At 45.6% G+C, this 18,477-nt stretch overlaps 1 protein-coding gene across 1 annotated transcript in view; it reads left to right on the top strand.

Annotated features, from left to right (window-relative positions):
• The window catches only part of sctr (secretin receptor), a gene marked incomplete at both ends in the record, with an annotated part of 86,008 nt that overhangs the window by 54,616 nt on the left and 12,915 nt on the right, over positions 1-18,477 (top strand). The window contains 6 exons of the mRNA XM_084318087.1: positions 2,643-2,749; positions 3,166-3,275; positions 4,287-4,419; positions 4,510-4,663; positions 7,238-7,298; positions 7,480-7,549. Of these exons, the coding sequence (XP_084174213.1) occupies positions 2,643-2,749; positions 3,166-3,275; positions 4,287-4,419; positions 4,510-4,663; positions 7,238-7,298; positions 7,480-7,549 (635 nt within the window). The remainder of the gene's footprint in view (positions 1-2,642; positions 2,750-3,165; positions 3,276-4,286; positions 4,420-4,509; positions 4,664-7,237; positions 7,299-7,479; positions 7,550-18,477) is intronic.

Genomic DNA, 18,477 nt, shown 5'->3' with positions numbered 1-18,477 from the left:
CCAAGCGCCTCCTGATGTCCAACACCGGCCCATCGGGCAGCCTTGATCAGGGCCGCTTCCTGCACGCGATGCTGCAGTTGAGAAACACACCTGACCCCGACTGCAACCTCTCGCCAGCGCAGATCATATTCGGCCGCCCCCTTCGTGGCTCGCTCTCCTTCGTGAACCGCCTCGAGAAGTTCTCGAACCCGCATATCCGTCTGCTGTGGCGTGAGGCATGGGCGGAAAAGGAGGACGCCCTTCGGACCCCGTATGTCCCGTACCACCGAGTCCCTGGGGACTCACTCAAGACCGCTCCGCCCATTGGCGCTCGGCGAGAGAGTATTCCTCCAGAAGCCAGAGCCCTCACAAATGGGACAGGTCAGGGGTGGTGGTGGAGTCACTGGACAACGACCAGTATCGAGTCAGGGTCGACGGTTCGGGACTTGATAACCCTGGTGATATGTTGGGTCTCACTGTCTATCTACACGTTGAGTTGTGGTGGTCATTAGGGGTCATGTGGTAGGGTATGTACAGTGATGGGCAGTAGCTAGCTACAAGTAGCGACGCTACATAGCTTAACTATAATTCTCAGTAGTGTGATGGTAGCATCGCTACTTTTTAACCAGGGTAGCAGTCTCTGTAGCGGAGCTATTTATAGAACGAAGTACTGACGTAGCGACGAAGAAACGCTACACGCTACTGTCGGGAGAAACAGTCTAGACTAGTATAAATATTTGTGAGGAGGAAAAAAAATCCCCGTAAAAAACCCACTATGATTGGTTGGTTGGTTTAGATATGAGTATGACGACTCACGATTGGGTATGGTAGGCCCAAACATTACGGGTAGGCCAATCAGAGGCAGGATAGGGCGGGACTCCAACCCGCAAATCAGGAAGTGAAAATCAAAACACAGACGTACTGAATGAATTAATGCAATTTAACGGATTACATGAACCAGTCCGCGCGAAATGGCAATGGGGTTCGATGGCATTGATGAAGATGATGATGTCAATAACAACAATGCCTCTCCATGGCCCTATCTGGGACACATTTATGAGTTTGACTGAAAAAACGGCTAAAACATATGCTGCTCTCAACTTCCCACACCTCCAGCACTAACTTGAGAACACATTCAGGTGAGCTGATGAAAATCAACTGTTCCCAAACAGCACACAAGTCAGTACACTTTTTGTCAACAGCTTTAACTAACAGATAGCTGCTATCATGATGATGTTTCACTGTAGGCAGAAAATGAACAATATTATGGGGGTGGAGAAAAGAAAAAAAGAGGGAAAAGCAGTGGTTCTCAACCTGTGGGACAGGACCCCCAGGGGGGGTCCCCACATGATTTTGGGGCCATGGAATGTTTTGTGAGTTACATATTTAAATACATTTGGTCATTTAGCTGACACTTTCATTCAAAGCAACTTACAAATTGTGTACAACAAGTCAGCAGGAGTGGTACATATCTAGCAGCCAAGGATAAGTAGTATTGTTTGTCAGTGTCAAGCTTGAGTGGTATACTCTGAGTACATACTGTAGTATTATAGACATATTAGCATAGTTGGTAGTAGTATATACATGGTAGCATAATACTAGTAAAATGAAGTAAAACAGTTACAATTCAGATATTGAAGAAGTGTGTTTTTGGTTGATAAAGTGGGCAGGTTTCAGAAGATGCAGAGTTTAGGGATAAATAATACATAAAGATAGAATAGAAAAGAAAAAGACAATTACTGCATCAAAAGTAATCAACAAACTATACTATAAAAACTGATAAAACCAAATGGTCTCTTTCTTTTCTTTTGTAGAGGCTGCACCCAGCTAAACTTGCCTTCCTGGATTTTGTACGTAATACAAGTTCATGTTAAAAGGATGACACAAAAAGCCAGACCGAGGGCTTGTTTCAGTTTTATAATAAACAATCAAACTGAGAATTTTTTTTGCCTGCCTATTTGTTTGGTGGAAACTTGATCACAAAAGAAAAAGTAGTGCCGATGTAGCTAGCTATTTTTGCCATGTTCTTGTAGTGTAGCTTGCTACATTTCTCTGGGGATAGCTTCCATTGTAGTTGAGCTATATTTAATCGAGAGTAACTTGTAGTGTAGCTTGCTACATTTTCCAAGTAGCTTGCCCATCACTGGGTATGTAGCATCTATCTATATACATGTTGAGTTGTGGTGGCCATTAGGGGCCATGTGGTAGGTTATGTAGCATCTATCTATCTACAAGTTGAGTTTTGGTGGCCATTAGGGGCCATGTGGTAGGGTATGTGTATGTAGCATTTATCTATCTACATGTTGAGTTGTGGTGGCCATTAGGGGCCATGTGGTAGGGTATGTAGCATCTATACACGTTGAGTTGTGGTGGCCATTAGGGGCCATGTGGTAGGGTATGTAGTATCGGCATTGCCAATACTTGAGCTCACATCAAAGAGGCAACAGGGGCTGTTGAAGTTGGCAATGATGTTTGGGGGCCGTTATGGGCCATGTAATATTCATAATGTGTAGTTCATAATGAAATGTGCATGCAGGTACCCATACACAAAGACACACATACAGTAGACACACACACACACAAGGAGCCATTGAACAGCAGGTACATTGTTATACTGTCCAATTTATGTATGTTACATGTTTTTCCATTCCGCTGTTTTCCAGGTAAAGTGTACCGCAACTGTACTGTCAAAGGTTGGACCGACCTGTTTGCACCGCATGAAGACGCCTGTGACTACGTGTTCAACGACACCTTCCACTTTCTTGGAGAGGTTGGTTGATTGATTTGGTCTCCCCCTCTACTGCATGTACCTAGTCAAAATAGAAAGATATATAGTAGTTATATATAACAGAGAGAAATGTCTGTTTCATCTATAATTACCTAGCCCGGTGTAGCATTTAATTTGTTTTTATCGTGAAATTTATAATTTCCAAGATGTTTTATTTGAATTCATTCATTTATTTTCTGTAAAGGAGAATGGGTAATCCATCCAGTGTGTTCTTTATTGAGACAGTAGGAAGGCTGAGTGGGAAACAGAGTAGGGGTGACACAGAATGATTATAGACAATGGTTTTTAAGTACGGTAACAGAACCAACTGGTAGCAGCATGTGGCTGGTGTTCATTTCAAGTTCTCATGTAACACATAACATTGACATCCAAACAACGTTTCTTCCGCCCGTGTTTAGTCTCCGGGTTCCCACCTGTACTTCTCAAACGTGAAGACCATGTACACAGCGGGATACGCCCTCTCACTCCTCTGCCTCACCGTTGCCATCACCATCCTCTGTCTGTTCAGGTCAGATATGAATCAATCAAGTATATGTGTCCGTCTCAGTTGTCAGTTGTTTTAGTGAAATGCATGCATTTTTACTCTTACTACAGTAGTTACTCTTACGCTGCCAGTATGACTGACTATACCACGGGCCTGTACCATCGAATGGAATTCAGAAATGTTCAAACTAGACATTGCAGATTAAATATGGTTCAAGATCCAGCAATAGCATAGCAATCTTACTGTTAAAATGTTTGTCAGAAACATATTTTAGGCTCAACTTTAGGTAGAAAAGAGATTTACACACAATTCTGAATGGCTCATTTTAATAGGGAGGGTTCTTGTCACAAGTGGACTGCAGAAAAGACACAATGCACATATTTAACATTTTGTGTTGGACGACCCCAACACAAACAATGCAACACACGGGAAAAGGCCATTTTCACAATAGGTCCCCTTTAAATGCCACAGAAGAATGGAGGAGAATGGAGGATTATCAGAATGTATGATGCAGAGTGATTGCTTGAAGGTTGTGTGATTGATGTAGGCCTATTGATGTGGGCCATTAGACTGATTTTTTTCATGTATGGGCAGGAAAATCAAACGGTTTTCCTGAAAATCCCTGAAATATTTACTTTTTGGATCACAATATTTCTACAGGACATTGAAAATAGATCATAAATTAATATTCCTTGTTGTATCCAAGGAGGCTAAATGGAGGAGATGCCGTCATATCGCATCATATCCTGTCAAACATCAGGGTGTAGCACATACCACTAACACAGTTCAAATGTGTCCTCCATCAGCACAATTTGAGCATCTCCTATTGGGTGACTTAGCCTCCAATATAGTATCCTTGGTTGTATCCAGGAAGTGGTAAATGAATATCCCTGTTGTATCCAGGAAGTGGTCAATTAATATTCCTGTTGTATCCAGGAAGTGGTAAATTAATATCCCTGTTGTATCCAGGAAGTGGTCAATTAATATTCCTGTTGTATCCAGGAAGTGGTAAATTAATATTCCTGTTGTATCCAGGAAGCTCCGCTGCACCAGGAACTACATCCACATCCAGCTCTTCCTGTCCTTCATCCTTAGAGCCATATTCATCTTTGCCAGAGACACTCTGCTCTTCACCAATGAAGACCTCTACCACTGTGACTACTACCCCGTAAGAAAGGAGGGAGGGGGAGAGGTGAATGGATGGATGGATGGATGGACATACTGTTTTAACTGTTTCCCCCTCTGTAATGAACCGCAGGTGGCGTGTAAGGTAGTCTTGGTGTTTTCCAACTACAGTATCCTGGCCAATTACAGCTGGCTCTTAATGGAGGGGCACTACCTGCACACCTTGGTCAGCCGTACCTTCTTCTCCAAGAGGAAGCATCTGGCCTGGTACATCGTTCTCGGCTGGGGTAGGTTATGCCACGGTTGGAATTGTTCCCTCAGGATAGGACTGTATATCTATGCGTTGTGTTGTTGGATGTTGAAGTAGAGTCACTGGAATGAAATCTCCCCTTGCTATAATATACGACACACAGGCTCCCGGTATTCTCTTTATAACACAGGTTTATTGGCATAAACAGCTAAATGATTCAAATAGTGCTGAATACAGAAGAAGCCAAGATCCTCTCTCTCCCTGCAGGCATAATATGACCATTTGTTATCACCCTCTCCTTTGGTTATCTCCCTTTCTGGCGTTTAAAGTTCATCACAACTTCTGGCCTCCTAGATTCGTTCCCCCTGCTAGAGACGCCATCTGGATACCTATGTAGTCTAGCTAACTAAAATTGACACTTAGCATAATGTCAAGTCAGAAGTAAGAAGTCAGTAATTATTTATCCTATTTTAGGTTTGCCTGGTTTAATTGCGTAATAATGCATGTATAGCCTCAACCCTGAAAAGTTAAGTGATATATACTTTCTTTTCAGGACAACCTAGAATATCTATGCTACAGTTATGTCACGTGAATGTATAAATGAGTTATATCAATATATATATATGTAACGTATGGTATCGTGAAGCGCAGTCAAGAAGGGCTGGGGTGAGTAGTGGTGCTATGGGTTAAACTCACTCTCACATCCTCAAAGACAGATAGACACGTTGCAAAGTAGTGAATTCACCTCTTGGTATAGCGGTCTGTGTTGTTGCCTGCGGCGTGGGTGACCGGGGTTCGACTCCCACTCGGGGCATCGAAGTGCCTTGGGTGGAGTGGAGTGAGTTTGAGAGGGTGAGTGTAACGGATGGTATCGTGAAGCGCAGTCAAGAAGGGCTGGGGTGAGTAGCGGTGCTATCGGTTAAACTCACTCTCACATCCTCGAAAGCCCGATAGACACGTTGCAAAGTAGTGAATTCACCTCTTGGTATAGGGGTCTGTGTTGTTGCCTGCGGTGTGGGAGACCGGGGTTCGACCCCCACTCGGGGCATCGAAGTTTAAGGTGACGTTGTCACAACCGTTACATATATATATATATAGTGTAGTACATAGTGTATAACACGGAAATGGAATCTCACAGAACTTTGTTAACACTTTGATCGCCGGAGACGCCGAAACTCGTCATTCCCCGCCATGCTCATTCTGCCGAAGACGCCGTAACACGTCTTTAATATCAATATTTCAAAAATCTGTGATCGAAATCATATTTCTCCCCCGGAGACCTGAGATCTACTGCTGAGCCCCTCTCAGCTATCCAACGGTTCAAGAGCGCCATCTGGTGGCCGATCGGCGGCTCACCCAAACAGGAAGTGACCCGCCTGAAGTGGTGCTCGCCCATATTTTGTCCAGGCACTCGCTAACGTTAGTGGGACGCCATCTTGATAACACGGGACATCGATCGGTTGCAAATAACTCGATAAAGAACATGATTTGGACGTATATACTATTATACAACCTGGAAATGGATCGGATATTTCGACATCCCATAATAGAAAAATTTCTGTTCCAAGCTCATCCCCCAACGGCGCGAGGAAGCTACGGTGAGTTTCAGCGTTATTTTTTAATGTCTTCGATACTAACTGCTCTGATGATCATATCACCCACACCAGATGAATCATCTAACGTTGTCCACGGAATTATAAACGACCCCCCCCCCCCCCATCCGGTCATCATCAGATCATACGTAGTAACTTCTAGAAGTACGTCCAGTTGAAATGTTTTATCTGGCGCCGATCGCTATAAAACTGTATTTCATCATCAATATAATGCATTTGGGGCTATAAATCATGTTCTGGAGAAAGCTGCAGAAAACGACAAAAACATACTTTAGACCGTATTTTAGTATGAATATGTGAATGAAAAAGTATAACGTTGCTACACCCTGAACAATAGATATAGGACGTTGAATGGGCCATAATAATGTCAATTTAGCAATACAATTTAAAAAGTTATAGCCCTGCAAAGAAGGGGAACTTTTCCATGTTAAATAGGGCTGGCGAAGGATGGTAAATTATGAATTTAACCATGGCGATCAAAGTGTTAAAAAGAACACACAGAACAATAATAAACAATCTCTTTGGCTTCAGAAATGTGTTCTCCCAAGTCTTGGTAGTCAGGGGGGGGAAAGATATTTTATCCAACACACATCAAAAACTAATTTTTTTTTTAAACATAAGTCAAATGTAACTAAAATGTAAGTCATATTAGTTTTCTAAAAGCTCCAAAAGGACACTTCCAAGCTGGATTATTGAGCTTCTGGGAGGGCTCTTTGGAAAGCTACAAAAGTGAGGTTTGCTAACAGAAAAAGAAGTGTGCAGACTGCAGGCAGCACCACAGAGATGTTCTAAAAAGAGTCACTTAAGTTCAGCTGGACCTGCCGGCGGGTCCGTGGATCCCACAGGGATTTGGATGGCTGTGGAGATCAGGTTGCATTAGATACGTGAGGCGCACTTGATTACTGTGATACTGAAATCCATGTGATGTTGAATTTTCTTTAAAATTGCCTGGTTTTCTCTCATACATGTCCTAAACTAGTCAAAACTGTCCTTCACAGGTTTACCAATGATTGTGATTATCTCCTGGGGACTGGCAAAATATCTACATGAGGATGAAGGGTAAGACTTAAACAGACACATAGCGTCTCACATAGTGTCCCTGTGGTACAAACAATTTAGAAAATCGACATGAAAAGTATACTGTCCATAGGAAGCAAGCAATTGACGATCTTTGTTTGAAATTATAGGAAGTCTATATTTTATATCTATTGTTCATTTATGTCTACTATTATGACCAAAGCTGTTGGGAGACTAGGAGGCATGACTGGATTTGGTGGATTCTTCGTGTGCCAGTACTGCTATTTATATTTGTAAGTACTGCAGTTTTTGTCTCTTTGTTTGTTTACATTCATCTTTCTCAATTTTACTGAGGTGTTTACTTATTGAGGTTTATTACCGGTGAGAGCTACAACACTCACCACTGTATTCTTTATGGTAAGGTCGATTGGTCCTCATTAACCGACAGGCGTGATACACATTGGTACCTGTATATTTATAAAGCCCTACTCTGCAATTACCACCTTATATCTAAGCTATGTTACAATGGAATACTGGTCCATGTGTGATGTGTTACTGTGGCTGTCTTTTTTAAGCACCCTGTGCTAGGACTGAACTTTGAAAGATTCAGACAACTTTATTGATACCACGTGGGGCAATTCATATTGTAGCTTTGCATGAGTAACAAAACATCTAAACGACAACACAGCAACAACAACATTCCATGATATACACAGTCCAGTAAAAGTAAAACAGACAACTAGATGTATAGGCTACTTAAAGTGACAACTTTCTGAGTTTAGAAGTCTGATAGCCGAGGGGACAAAATATTTTGCGTAACGGTTGGTCCTACTCAAAGGAACATCATAACGGCTGCCAGAAGGCAACAGCGAAAACCGCTGAGACAGAGCATGGAGAGGTTGGTTAGGTTACTGATGCTCATCCCCTTCTTGACCACCTGGTCCGTCCAGAGAGAACATAGGTCTCTCTGTTTGACTCCAATTATTTTGGAGCACACTCTAACAATGTTCTGTAGGCTGTTCTTATCTTTAATAGATAGACCACTGAACCAACAGATAAAAGAAAGTGTTAAGAGGCTTTCAATAAAATAACCATAACCATTAACAATGGACTCTGTATTTAAGTTGAACTTCAGTTTACAAGTTACAACACAGATACTTGGGTACTTTACAAACTGACCTAAAATGTAGCACTCTTGTCTCACTAGGGTGTTTTACATTTTTAATCAACATTGTCAACTTGTAATTGTTTTCCTTGACCTACTACCGTTCCATTGTCTTATTAATACTGATATGGTCTTGATTGTACGATTGTTCTTGTTGTTTTACTGTTTATTTTAAAGGTGCTATAGATGACATTCAGCCACTAGATGTAACATTAGACATTAACATTAGAGAGTCATTTATCCAATCAGGTGCATTCCACGTGGGGAAATGGGAAGTAGGGAGGGAATACATGCTACATTCATTTTGGACCCATCAATTTTTTTTTATTACAAATCATTAATCAATAATCTTTTTGGGGGCAATGGGGGGGGGGCAATACTTATATTCCGCACCTTTCTAAAGGTTCTGTGTGTGATGGATCACGGTTTATGTGGGTTTTTATTTTAGTTTATTCTAAGGTGCTTTGGCTTTATTTCGTCTTTCTGTGAGGGACAGCTGTCGATTCCGTCTTTCTGTGAGGGACATCTGTCAATCACTGGCATCTGCAGTTCTGTATCACACTAGCTCACGCTCAGCGTCTCATGCATATATCTCGCTTCAGCATATATACACTGAATAAATTTCAAAATGTACCTTTAAATGCCAGCATTCATCTGGCCACACCCCCATCCGCTTACCTATATAAGCAGGGGTGGTGCCACACACTCATCTCCTTCTCAAATTTCATCACAAGCAACGTGTTGCTATATGCCCACTTGACGTGGAGAAAAATATTGGCTGGAAAAGCAATGTTTACGGGGAAAGGAAGAACAAGGAGATACGTTGACATCATATCTTTATTTTCTCTCTCACTTTTTTCGAGAAAATACGGCGATATTGTCTTCGTCACTGGAGTGTCTGGAAGATGGTGATCATTCTAAAAATCCTCCACCGGTTTTCGTATTGGGAGCACGCCGCTGCATGCCTCTCAACTGCAGTTCCTTGCTGTGTTGGTTGGGGTGAAACCTTTCAGGACACAGCTGAACTGTAGGACGCGCCGCTGTTGTGAGAAGCGGTGGGTTTCAGGTTGGGTGAGTACTGTTTGCTTGCGGCTCCACTTGTCTGTTAGTGCTATGGGGGCTAACTGACAATGTTTATGAACACCGGCCCCAGTTTAAGGTCTTTTGGTTCAGCCTCTTGGGCAGCAGCGGAAGACCTTGATCTGAAGCCCATTATAGTTTGACTAGTGGGCCACGACCATTAACACTGGTGATCCCTGTGTTTTCTGGACGAGTGGATATCTCTCTGTCACCGTGTTAAGGCCCCATCTTTCATAGCCAAATGAGAGTATTCCCTCACGAGGAGATATGGGCATAGATGTTCTTTAGCGGAAGATCTGTGTTCAAAGTCAGCTACACAGGCCAGTTGGGTATTGTGCTGGCTCCGTCGGGTGTTGGTAAAATCACCGTTGTAAAACTGTGTTAACATCTTGTTTCTCTTTTCTCTTAAAAAGTGAGGAGGGTTTCAGAACGGCGGCCTGTCTGGGTGAGTGTTATATCATTGTGTACAAGTTCAGGTGATAGCTGCTTAGCTTACGGTTAGCCAGTCAGCTGTTGTTAGCCAGTCAGCTGTTAGCTGCGGCGCTAGCCTGCTGTGATCACTAGGAAACGTTAGCTTGCTGCTATCGGCCAAGGCCCAGCGCGGGGTGGTTCCGGCTCCTCGCGCGCCGCCGCGAGCTCCCCTCTGGTCGCGTGCGCCATTCGCTCGGCGTCTCGCGGGCAGGGGCAGTAGCGACCGACGGTTGGAGCGGCCGTTAGCTTAATGCTACTCTGTTGAACGTGCTTTGATTATAACATGTTTTAAACACTCTTGACTACGACGTCATCTTTGACAGAGGATGTTCGTCGAACCTGCCCTGGGCCAGGACGGCAAAGCCTGCGTCAACAAAGGGGACCGTAGCGACGGGTTGGAGCGGCGATGCTGCCCAGATCGAACAACACAGGACGGCTGTGTTTTCTACGGTGTCTTATAATAATAATAATAATTTAGGACCTGCTCCGAGGTCACCATTTGGCACACATGCGAACCATGCATACAATGCGTATCTGCGATTAACCCATCCCGTCGTCCTTCCCCCCCAAGGGCAGCCGGGAGCAGACAGGCGCCACGTGAGCCGCGCCAGGGGACCAATCCAAGTGCTCCTGTCCGTCTTCGTCAAGGACGCCACAGCGTTAGCGATCTTGTTGTTGTGCATGTTTTTCCATTGGGTTTATCTTATCGGGGGGGGAAACCCTTGCGAGCACGGGGAGAACATGCAAACTCCACACAGAAAGGCCTGGGAGATACCCCACCTGGGTAACTGGCATCATGGAAACCTGGTCCCCAAGCGGGATTCGAACCCTGGACCTTCTTGCTGTGAGGCGACAGTGTTAACCACTACACCACCGTGCCGCTTGAGACTGCACTTCGTTGATCTACGCTCCGGGTAGGCCAGGTCTGACCAGACCTTGTACACTTCTTCTGGCTTTCCCTTCTAAATGTTTTGTAAATAACGATGTTTTCCAAAACGAGTGTTACTGCACTACATTTAGGATACGACGCGAGTTGTGTGTGAATTGTCTTGTCACTAGGTATTTAGCTTCTCCGTGCAAATCGGGTTGTTGTTTCAGATGTGAAAATGATCTGGTTTGTTGTGTTGAGAAACATCATGTGTGTTTATATGTACCGTGTACTCACAACTAAGGGGGTTAACTAACCTATAAAGCTATGCTTAGTGACAAATGAGTAAAGAATGTTCTTTTCTCAGCCTGTAATGACAATGAACAGTGTGTTCACATATTAACAGGTTTTCCTGTTTTAACTGGCCGTATTAAGGGTAAAGTAGGAGGATTGTGTTTCCCCCCGGTTCCCTGGGGACTTCTTCATCCTCCTATCAGACATGTTGTTGCACTACATTGTGTCTCTGTGTGGTAGGGATGCGATGTAACCCTTAGCTTGATTGCTGAGGTTGTGCTAAAACTGCTGGAGAAACTTTATTTTCCTAAAAGAAAAGATTGTTTGGTCGCTTTCGTGTGTGCTTAGCAAGGCCTGTGGCCGATACTAATCGAGAATTATGTATTCTCTCATTATGAAAAACGGCGTTCCTCTGTAGAGTGTTTTTGCCATTTTTTGTAGGTGATGATGGGTTGTGTGTGTCATGTGACCTACAACTGGGTTGGACTGGCCACAGAAGCACATGTGAAAGTTTGGTACCGGGGCTCTTGAAGAGCCCTCTCTATTCTGTGTTTTTTTCCTTAGTAAAAATCAGATAGCAGGTTAGCTCATGCGCTGTGTGAAGCTGTCAGACGCTTCATAGAGCTGACTATGACTGTGTCATATTCTCTTTTTGTCATTACATCGTATCATGGGTGTGGGGTCGTAAAGGGGTGAACTGGTAACCTTTCCTTCCCCTTTTTTCTGTTGGTCAGGGGTAAACCCACCTGTCCTTCAAGGTTCCTGTCACGTTGCGGTTCGGCACGTTACAGGGTGAGGGGGGGGGGGGGGGGGGAGTTTCCTGGTCACATATTGGGCGTGTGCACTGCAGAAATTCCCCCGCCATAGTGTACGTCACCGTGCGCGTCTCTGTTGGTAGGACTTCTGTGTGCTGTTCAGGTCCATGTGATGGATCTGTTTCGGGGGGTGGTCAGGGCTCCTCCTCACCAAGCTCCTATTCGGGCCTTCTGTGAGTTGGGACTCCTCCTTCCATGTGAGGGAGCCTCCTTCAGAGTACAGAGCCTCCTCCTCAGATTGTCAAGGTGAGTGGACCCTCTAGAAGGAGTCCTACTCTATTGTGTATGTATTCGATTCAATTCGATTATTGAGTGTGTATGGGTTCAGTGCCTCCTCCCCGGAGAGCCCTAAATCCAATTTTTTACATGGCTCAAGGTGCAATATATTCTTTTCAATCTGTACAGCTCGCGTGGGAAGTCTCTCTGGGGATTCCCGTCTCCTTCCTATGGGAGGGTGGTGGGATGTAAAAATGTGAAAAATTTGTACCCCCGGCTGTGTAGACTGGGATACATACTGTTGGTGCTTCCTTCTTTTCTACTAAAAAGAGTTGGAGTTAGGAAGTGTCACACCCCTCTTGTCGTTCCCCATGGCGCCTTGGGGATTCAATGACAGGTCTAAATAGCCTGTTCATTGATGTGGGTGTGTCCCGACGCACGTATAGTGCTAGCTCAGGGTGTTCTGTAAACAGGCGACTGACTGGCACGCCTTGGTTGCTTGAGGTTAAAACGGCGTTTTTATAAAGCAACTGGGATGGAGGTTTTTCCTCTTCCGATGACCAAATCCAACGACCTAGTTTTTGTTATCGACGGATTCTCGTTCATGTCTGGGGGATGATGACGGAATGGATCTGAACATATGTAGAGGGGTCTCACCGGGCGCGGTTCGCCCGAACGTCTGGGTGGCGCCTTCTTTTCATGTTTAAGATCAACACGCATATCTGCCCTTTCTCCTGGAGTAGGCATGTCGGCGTGGTTAGGGCACGGGACTGGTTCTGGTCACGCTGGTCCGGATCAGTTGAACCCGTTGTCCGCCGGGGATGCAGATCTGCTGTTCTGGTACCCTGAGGGACTTGGGCTTTTTTCAGGGGGAAAAATGCCAGGTTGGTCCGGGTGTCACAGGGTTAAGCACTATGGAGACCCTGGTTGGGTACGTTTTTTACTCAGCACTGTCGTAATGGCTTACGGCCATGCCAACCTGTACACGCTCGATCTTGTCAGATCTCGGCCGCTACACAGGTTGGTCCTGGTTAGTACTTGGTTGGGAGACCGCCTGGGAATACCAAGTACGGTGTGCTTGGGGCTGGTTCTCCATTCTTTTTCGCTCCTCTCTCACGCATGGCGAAGAGGGGCCTGTTGGGGGGGTCTTTGACCTCCTCTGGTGACCCTGTGCTTCCCGTATCGCCGGGCCCGGTCCGAAGTAATGTTTCGTCGACCCGTAGGCCTGGGTTAACCCTTTTTTGGAAAACTAAAACACTTGTACTGCGGTATAGCCGGTGTATACCCGCAGGTGTGTTTTGGAGTTTTTTCTTGAGGGGTTATAGGAACAACCACCGCATTGAGTAACACCAAGGTGGTTGATTCCCTGGTGTGTTGGAGCAGTGTCAACTCCCGGGTTCACCGTTTGAGGGTGCCCCTGCACGTTCATGACGTCTGCCAATCGTGTCAGCCTTCTCTGCCTCAACCCCTCTGGGTGGGTTTTTTTTTTAAATGGAGGCTTGGTCATGCAACACCGCCAGCTTACGCCCCTTCCACCGAGGCGGCTGTGTTCAGCTGTCCCCTCTGGCGCCTGTCTCGTCCGCAGTCTCCAGGCTAGGGTTAACAGCCTGTTGCCTGGTTTTTCCCCGGTGCGCTGCCTGCTTCCGTTGGTTAACCTTTTTTGTGTGCTCACGGCCATGCTGACTGCCTGTTCTGCAGGGTCAGTGTGCCAGGCGGTGTACTATTGGGGGGACAGGGCCCGCTCGGCTGAGGGGCCTTTGTCCGAATACGCTGGCGATGTGGGGGGCGGGGTCACTAAGTGCCCACCTGGTGGGGTCTTGATGCTGGCATCATGGACTTCTCCGGGCCCCCGTTCCAGGGGGTCCAGTCCCTTTGGTGGGTCTGGGTCTTCCTTCGCGCTCCGCTGCTACGGCCTTGCCACAGGGTTGGGTTTGCCCTTGACCCCGTGATTCTGGGGGCAGTAACGAGGTTGTTCCCTCCGTTCGTTCCCGGGTGGCATGCGGGTTGTGCGTGTGTGTAGTCGTGGGGTCAAGCCACGGTCTGCTCACCCTGTGCGTTGAGTTGCTTGAGTGCCTCTTCGCACGGTCGGGTCCGTCGCCCTCCCGTGAAGCCCCCAATAGGGGGGGTGCCCTCCATTAGGGGGGGTCGGGGGGGCTCGGTCCTCCCTGATCTGATGGTTGTGGGGGGCCTCAGCAGGGTACATTTGTCGAGCTTCTAGCTCCCGCTCAGCTCCTATTATGCATGAGACGCTGAGCGTGAGCTAGTGTGATACAGAACGTTAGGTTATGACTATAACCAAGTTCTGTTAACACTAGTGAACGCTCAGCGTCTAGACGCCGCTGCGGCCCTTGATTTTTCATTGTGGTGAAATTTGTTGGGAAGGAGATGAGTGTGTGGCACCACCCCTGCTTATATAGGTAAGCGGATGGGGGTGTGGCCAGAAAAATGCTGGCATTTAAAGGTACATTTTGAAATTTATTCAGTGTATATATGCTGAAGCGAGATATATGCATGAGACGCTGAGCGTTCACTAGTGTTAACAGAACTTGGTTATAGTCATAACCTAACGTTAATTGCCATATGGCATTGCAGGTGTGTGGTCTTGATTGCCACCTGATTGGTGTCAGGTGTGCAGTGCCTTTAAGTAGGTTTGGTTGACTCTGTTCGGATGCTTGTCCATTTCATGTTTTTCCCATGTCCCAAGCGCCTGAATGCCTTCTACAACAGAACTTTGTTTCCGCGTCTCTGATTGGCCAGGTCATTTCTGGTCATGTGACATGTACGCCCAATCGTGGGACCGCAAGTTTCTACACTGGTTAAGCTTAGGCGCTCTTTCGATTTTTTTTTTTTTTTATCAAATCTTTTTTATTATTATTTACAACAAGAAACAAGACAACACATTAATCACAATCACAATACACAGAACTTCACAGGAAAATAACAAAAACAATAATAATACCGAAATAACAATTTATAAATTATAAAGACAAAAAGAAAAGAAAACAGAGTTCAACCTTTTTAAATTTTAAATTCAAGGGGTACTATCCAAATGGCCTTTCCCAGTATCCAGCCCCGATTCCCGGCCGTGTGGCCCTATATTAATAAAACGTACATCTCTAATTCACAACAAGGCCCACTCTTCCAATTCACCTCACAGCATTCACCCTCACCGAGCTGAGTTATCACAAAATGTGCATATCAGTGATGTCAGAGATCTCCCAGCTGCATAACAATGTGGCAGATGCCACCGGGTCACACAGTGGTTGGAGCCCCGCCTCAAAACGGCCTAAGGTCCTGAGGTAGAAAAACGCCACTTTTGAGAACACAACTCAAAAACAGAGCAATGAACCTTCATGAAAAACAAAAACCTACAGAGGTGTTCCATAGACTCACAGGAACCGTGTAAAAGTGACCAAATAGTGAAGAAATAGCTAAATAGCTGCCCCCCAATAAAATCCCCAGTTAAATTCAAGAGGACAACACAAAAGACAAGACAGACAAGACATTTCCTCCTACCCCTCCCACGAGACCACCGGACTCCCCCGAACAAGCACCCCAACCCCGCTCAGCCGCACACGGCGGTCCTGACCTTCTCAGCTGCTGCGAACCACAGGTCAATCCCAGCCTGCCCCACCCCAATCACCCGCGCCGTGGATATCTCAAGATAAATCACATCCAACAGTGTTAGGGACCAGTTAATCACTGTGAGCTTCTCAGGCTCCTTCCATCTCAATGCTATTAGCTTCTTCGCTGCTGTGACGCCCGCTAGGACAACCCTTTTTAGTTGTACGGACGCGGGTAGTGTTGTTATATCGTTCAGGAGTAGCGTAACAGCTGTGAATGGGATAGTTAAGCCACACAGATCTGAAAGTTTGTCCGTTATTGACCTCCAGAAGCATGCCACTGGTGGGCAATCCCAATACATATGCATATAAGTGCCAGTGGCCTTTTGAGAGCACAAAGTGCACCGAGAGTCTGTTATCAGTCCCATAGCAAATAGCTTCCTAGGTGTAAGATAGGTCCTATGAATATAATTAAAATTAATTTGCTGGTGATTGGGGTTGCGGGAAGACAATGCCACATTTGCCCAAACATCATCCCAGTCAAACTCGGGGTCCAACTCCGGGATATCCACACGCCAGATTGTATCCAATGATACATTTTTATACATGGATTGAATTAAGAGCGTATAAAAGTCTGAGACAAACCCTCTGGAGGTCGTCCTGTCCACTATGAGCCTGAGGAAGGGGTGTGGTTGCAAAGCTTGAGCCCACGGCACGCCATGCGCCCTCAGTGCTGACCTTAGTTGAAGGTAAAGAAAGAAGGACTCGCCGGGAAGATCATAAAATTCTTTTAAGTCCTGAAACGCACGAAGGCCGTTCTTATCATAAATATCCTCCAGAGTATGAACTCCCCTCCTTTGCCATTGAGGAATACTAACCGGCTTGTGCCCAACAAGTAGTTGCTGGTTATTAAAAATAGAGTCCAGGTGCCATGGGCATTTAACCCCACATGACTTCTGTACATTACGCCATGTTTGGATCACGTGAGTTATGATCGGTCCATATCTCAGTCGGCATTTCGAAATAGGGACAGTGGAGTACACTACATCCTGCAATCTTAGCGGTGAGACCGCCGCCGCTTCTAAGGAGCGCCAAGATACAGCCTCTACAGGGTCTAGCCAGCACATCAGAGGTCTCAGTGAAAAGGACCAGAAATAAAGCTTAAAATCAGGGATTGCGAGGCCCCCATCTTGTTTCCTACGTTGAGTAGTAGCTCTTTTGATTCTCGGGCGTTTGTTATTCCAGATAAACTTAGATACCATCGATTGTACCTTGCGCCAGTGGTCTATTGGAGGGGGCAGGGGGAGCATTGAGCTAACAAAATGTATCCTAGGCAGGACGTTCATTTTGATTATGGAAGCCCGGGCTTGTAAGGAGTTAAGAAGGGACGACCATCTGTCTAGATCCTGGCGTATTTTATCATAAGTACCCGTGAAGTTGTACTTAGTAGTTTGACTCAGCGTGGGGAATATCTCTATGCCTAAGTATTTCAAATGTTCCACTATGGGGATATCAGCTGGTAGTCGCACCGCCTTGGACAGCTCATTAAGAGGTAGGCAGGCTGATTTGTTCCAGTTAATCTTAAAGCCTGACAATTTACCAAAGTCGTCGATTATTCCCAGTAATTTTGTGGCCGACCGGGAGGGGTCATCCATAAAAATCAGTAGGTCATCCGCATAGAGAGCAATTTTGTGTGGTGTATTATTGACCATTATGGGGACGATGTCCTCCGATTGCCTAATAAATTGGGCCAATGGTTCGAGGGAAAGCGCGAATAGTCCTGGGCTCAGAGGACAACCCTGTCTAGAAAATCTGGAGACTGGAAAAAGTGTGGAACAGTTTTTGCCTGTCAATATCATTGCCGACGGCGAGGCATACAGGACTTTAATCATATGAATAAAATTCTTTCCAAGACCCATAACCTCAAGTACCTTCCACAGGTATGACCATTCTAGTCTGTCAAACGCCTTCATGGCATCCAAAGACAGAACTGTGGACAGAGCTGTATTGTCTTTACTGTTATCGACTACATGCAACAGCCTCCTAAGATTATCTGCAGCCAGGCGCCCCGGGATAAAACCAGTCTGATCGCAGTGTACCAATACCGTCATAAATCTCTGCAGGCGGCGGGCCAGCACCTTGGCAAACACTTTTAGATCGGCCCTGAGGAGACTCAAGGGCCTATAGCTACCACAATCATTGGGATCTTTATCCTTCTTGAGATCTTATCGAGCATCAATGGACCCAGTTGGTCCCAGAAAGCTAAATATACCTCGGGTGGAATCCCATCCCAGCCTGGTGCCTTACCCATCTGCATTTCAGCAATCGTCTCCCTAAGTTCCATAAGAGTGATTGGTTTCCCCAGTTCCTTAGCCTCTTCCTCAGAAATGTGGGGTATCTCAAGCCCGCCAATGAACGATTCAAATTTAGAGTTATCGAAATTAACCTCTGAGCTATATAACTGTGAGTAAAATTCTTTAAAAGTGTCGTTGATCTTTTTTGAGTCAGTAGTGACTGTTCCCTGTCGCGTCTTGATCGAAGGGATATCCGAGAAATGATCATTCGAGCGTATCTTCATTGCCAACAGATGGCTAGGCCTGGAACCGTGAAAGTGGTAATTTTGCCTTGTCCTATGTATCAAGAACTCAGACTGTTGCTTAAGTATGGAGTTTATTTCTTTCTTGACTATCTTACGTTGTGTGTTTAGTTGTTCACTATAGTTAGTTTGCAAAGATGCGTATAGGTCCAC

This window comes from Notolepis coatsorum, assembly GCF_963971535.1.
Source record: "Notolepis coatsorum genome assembly, chromosome: 1".
Lineage (NCBI taxonomy): Eukaryota > Metazoa > Chordata > Actinopteri > Aulopiformes > Paralepididae > Notolepis > Notolepis coatsorum.
The sequence above is the reverse complement of the archived record's forward strand: the minus strand, read 5'-3'. Positions and strand labels throughout refer to the sequence as shown.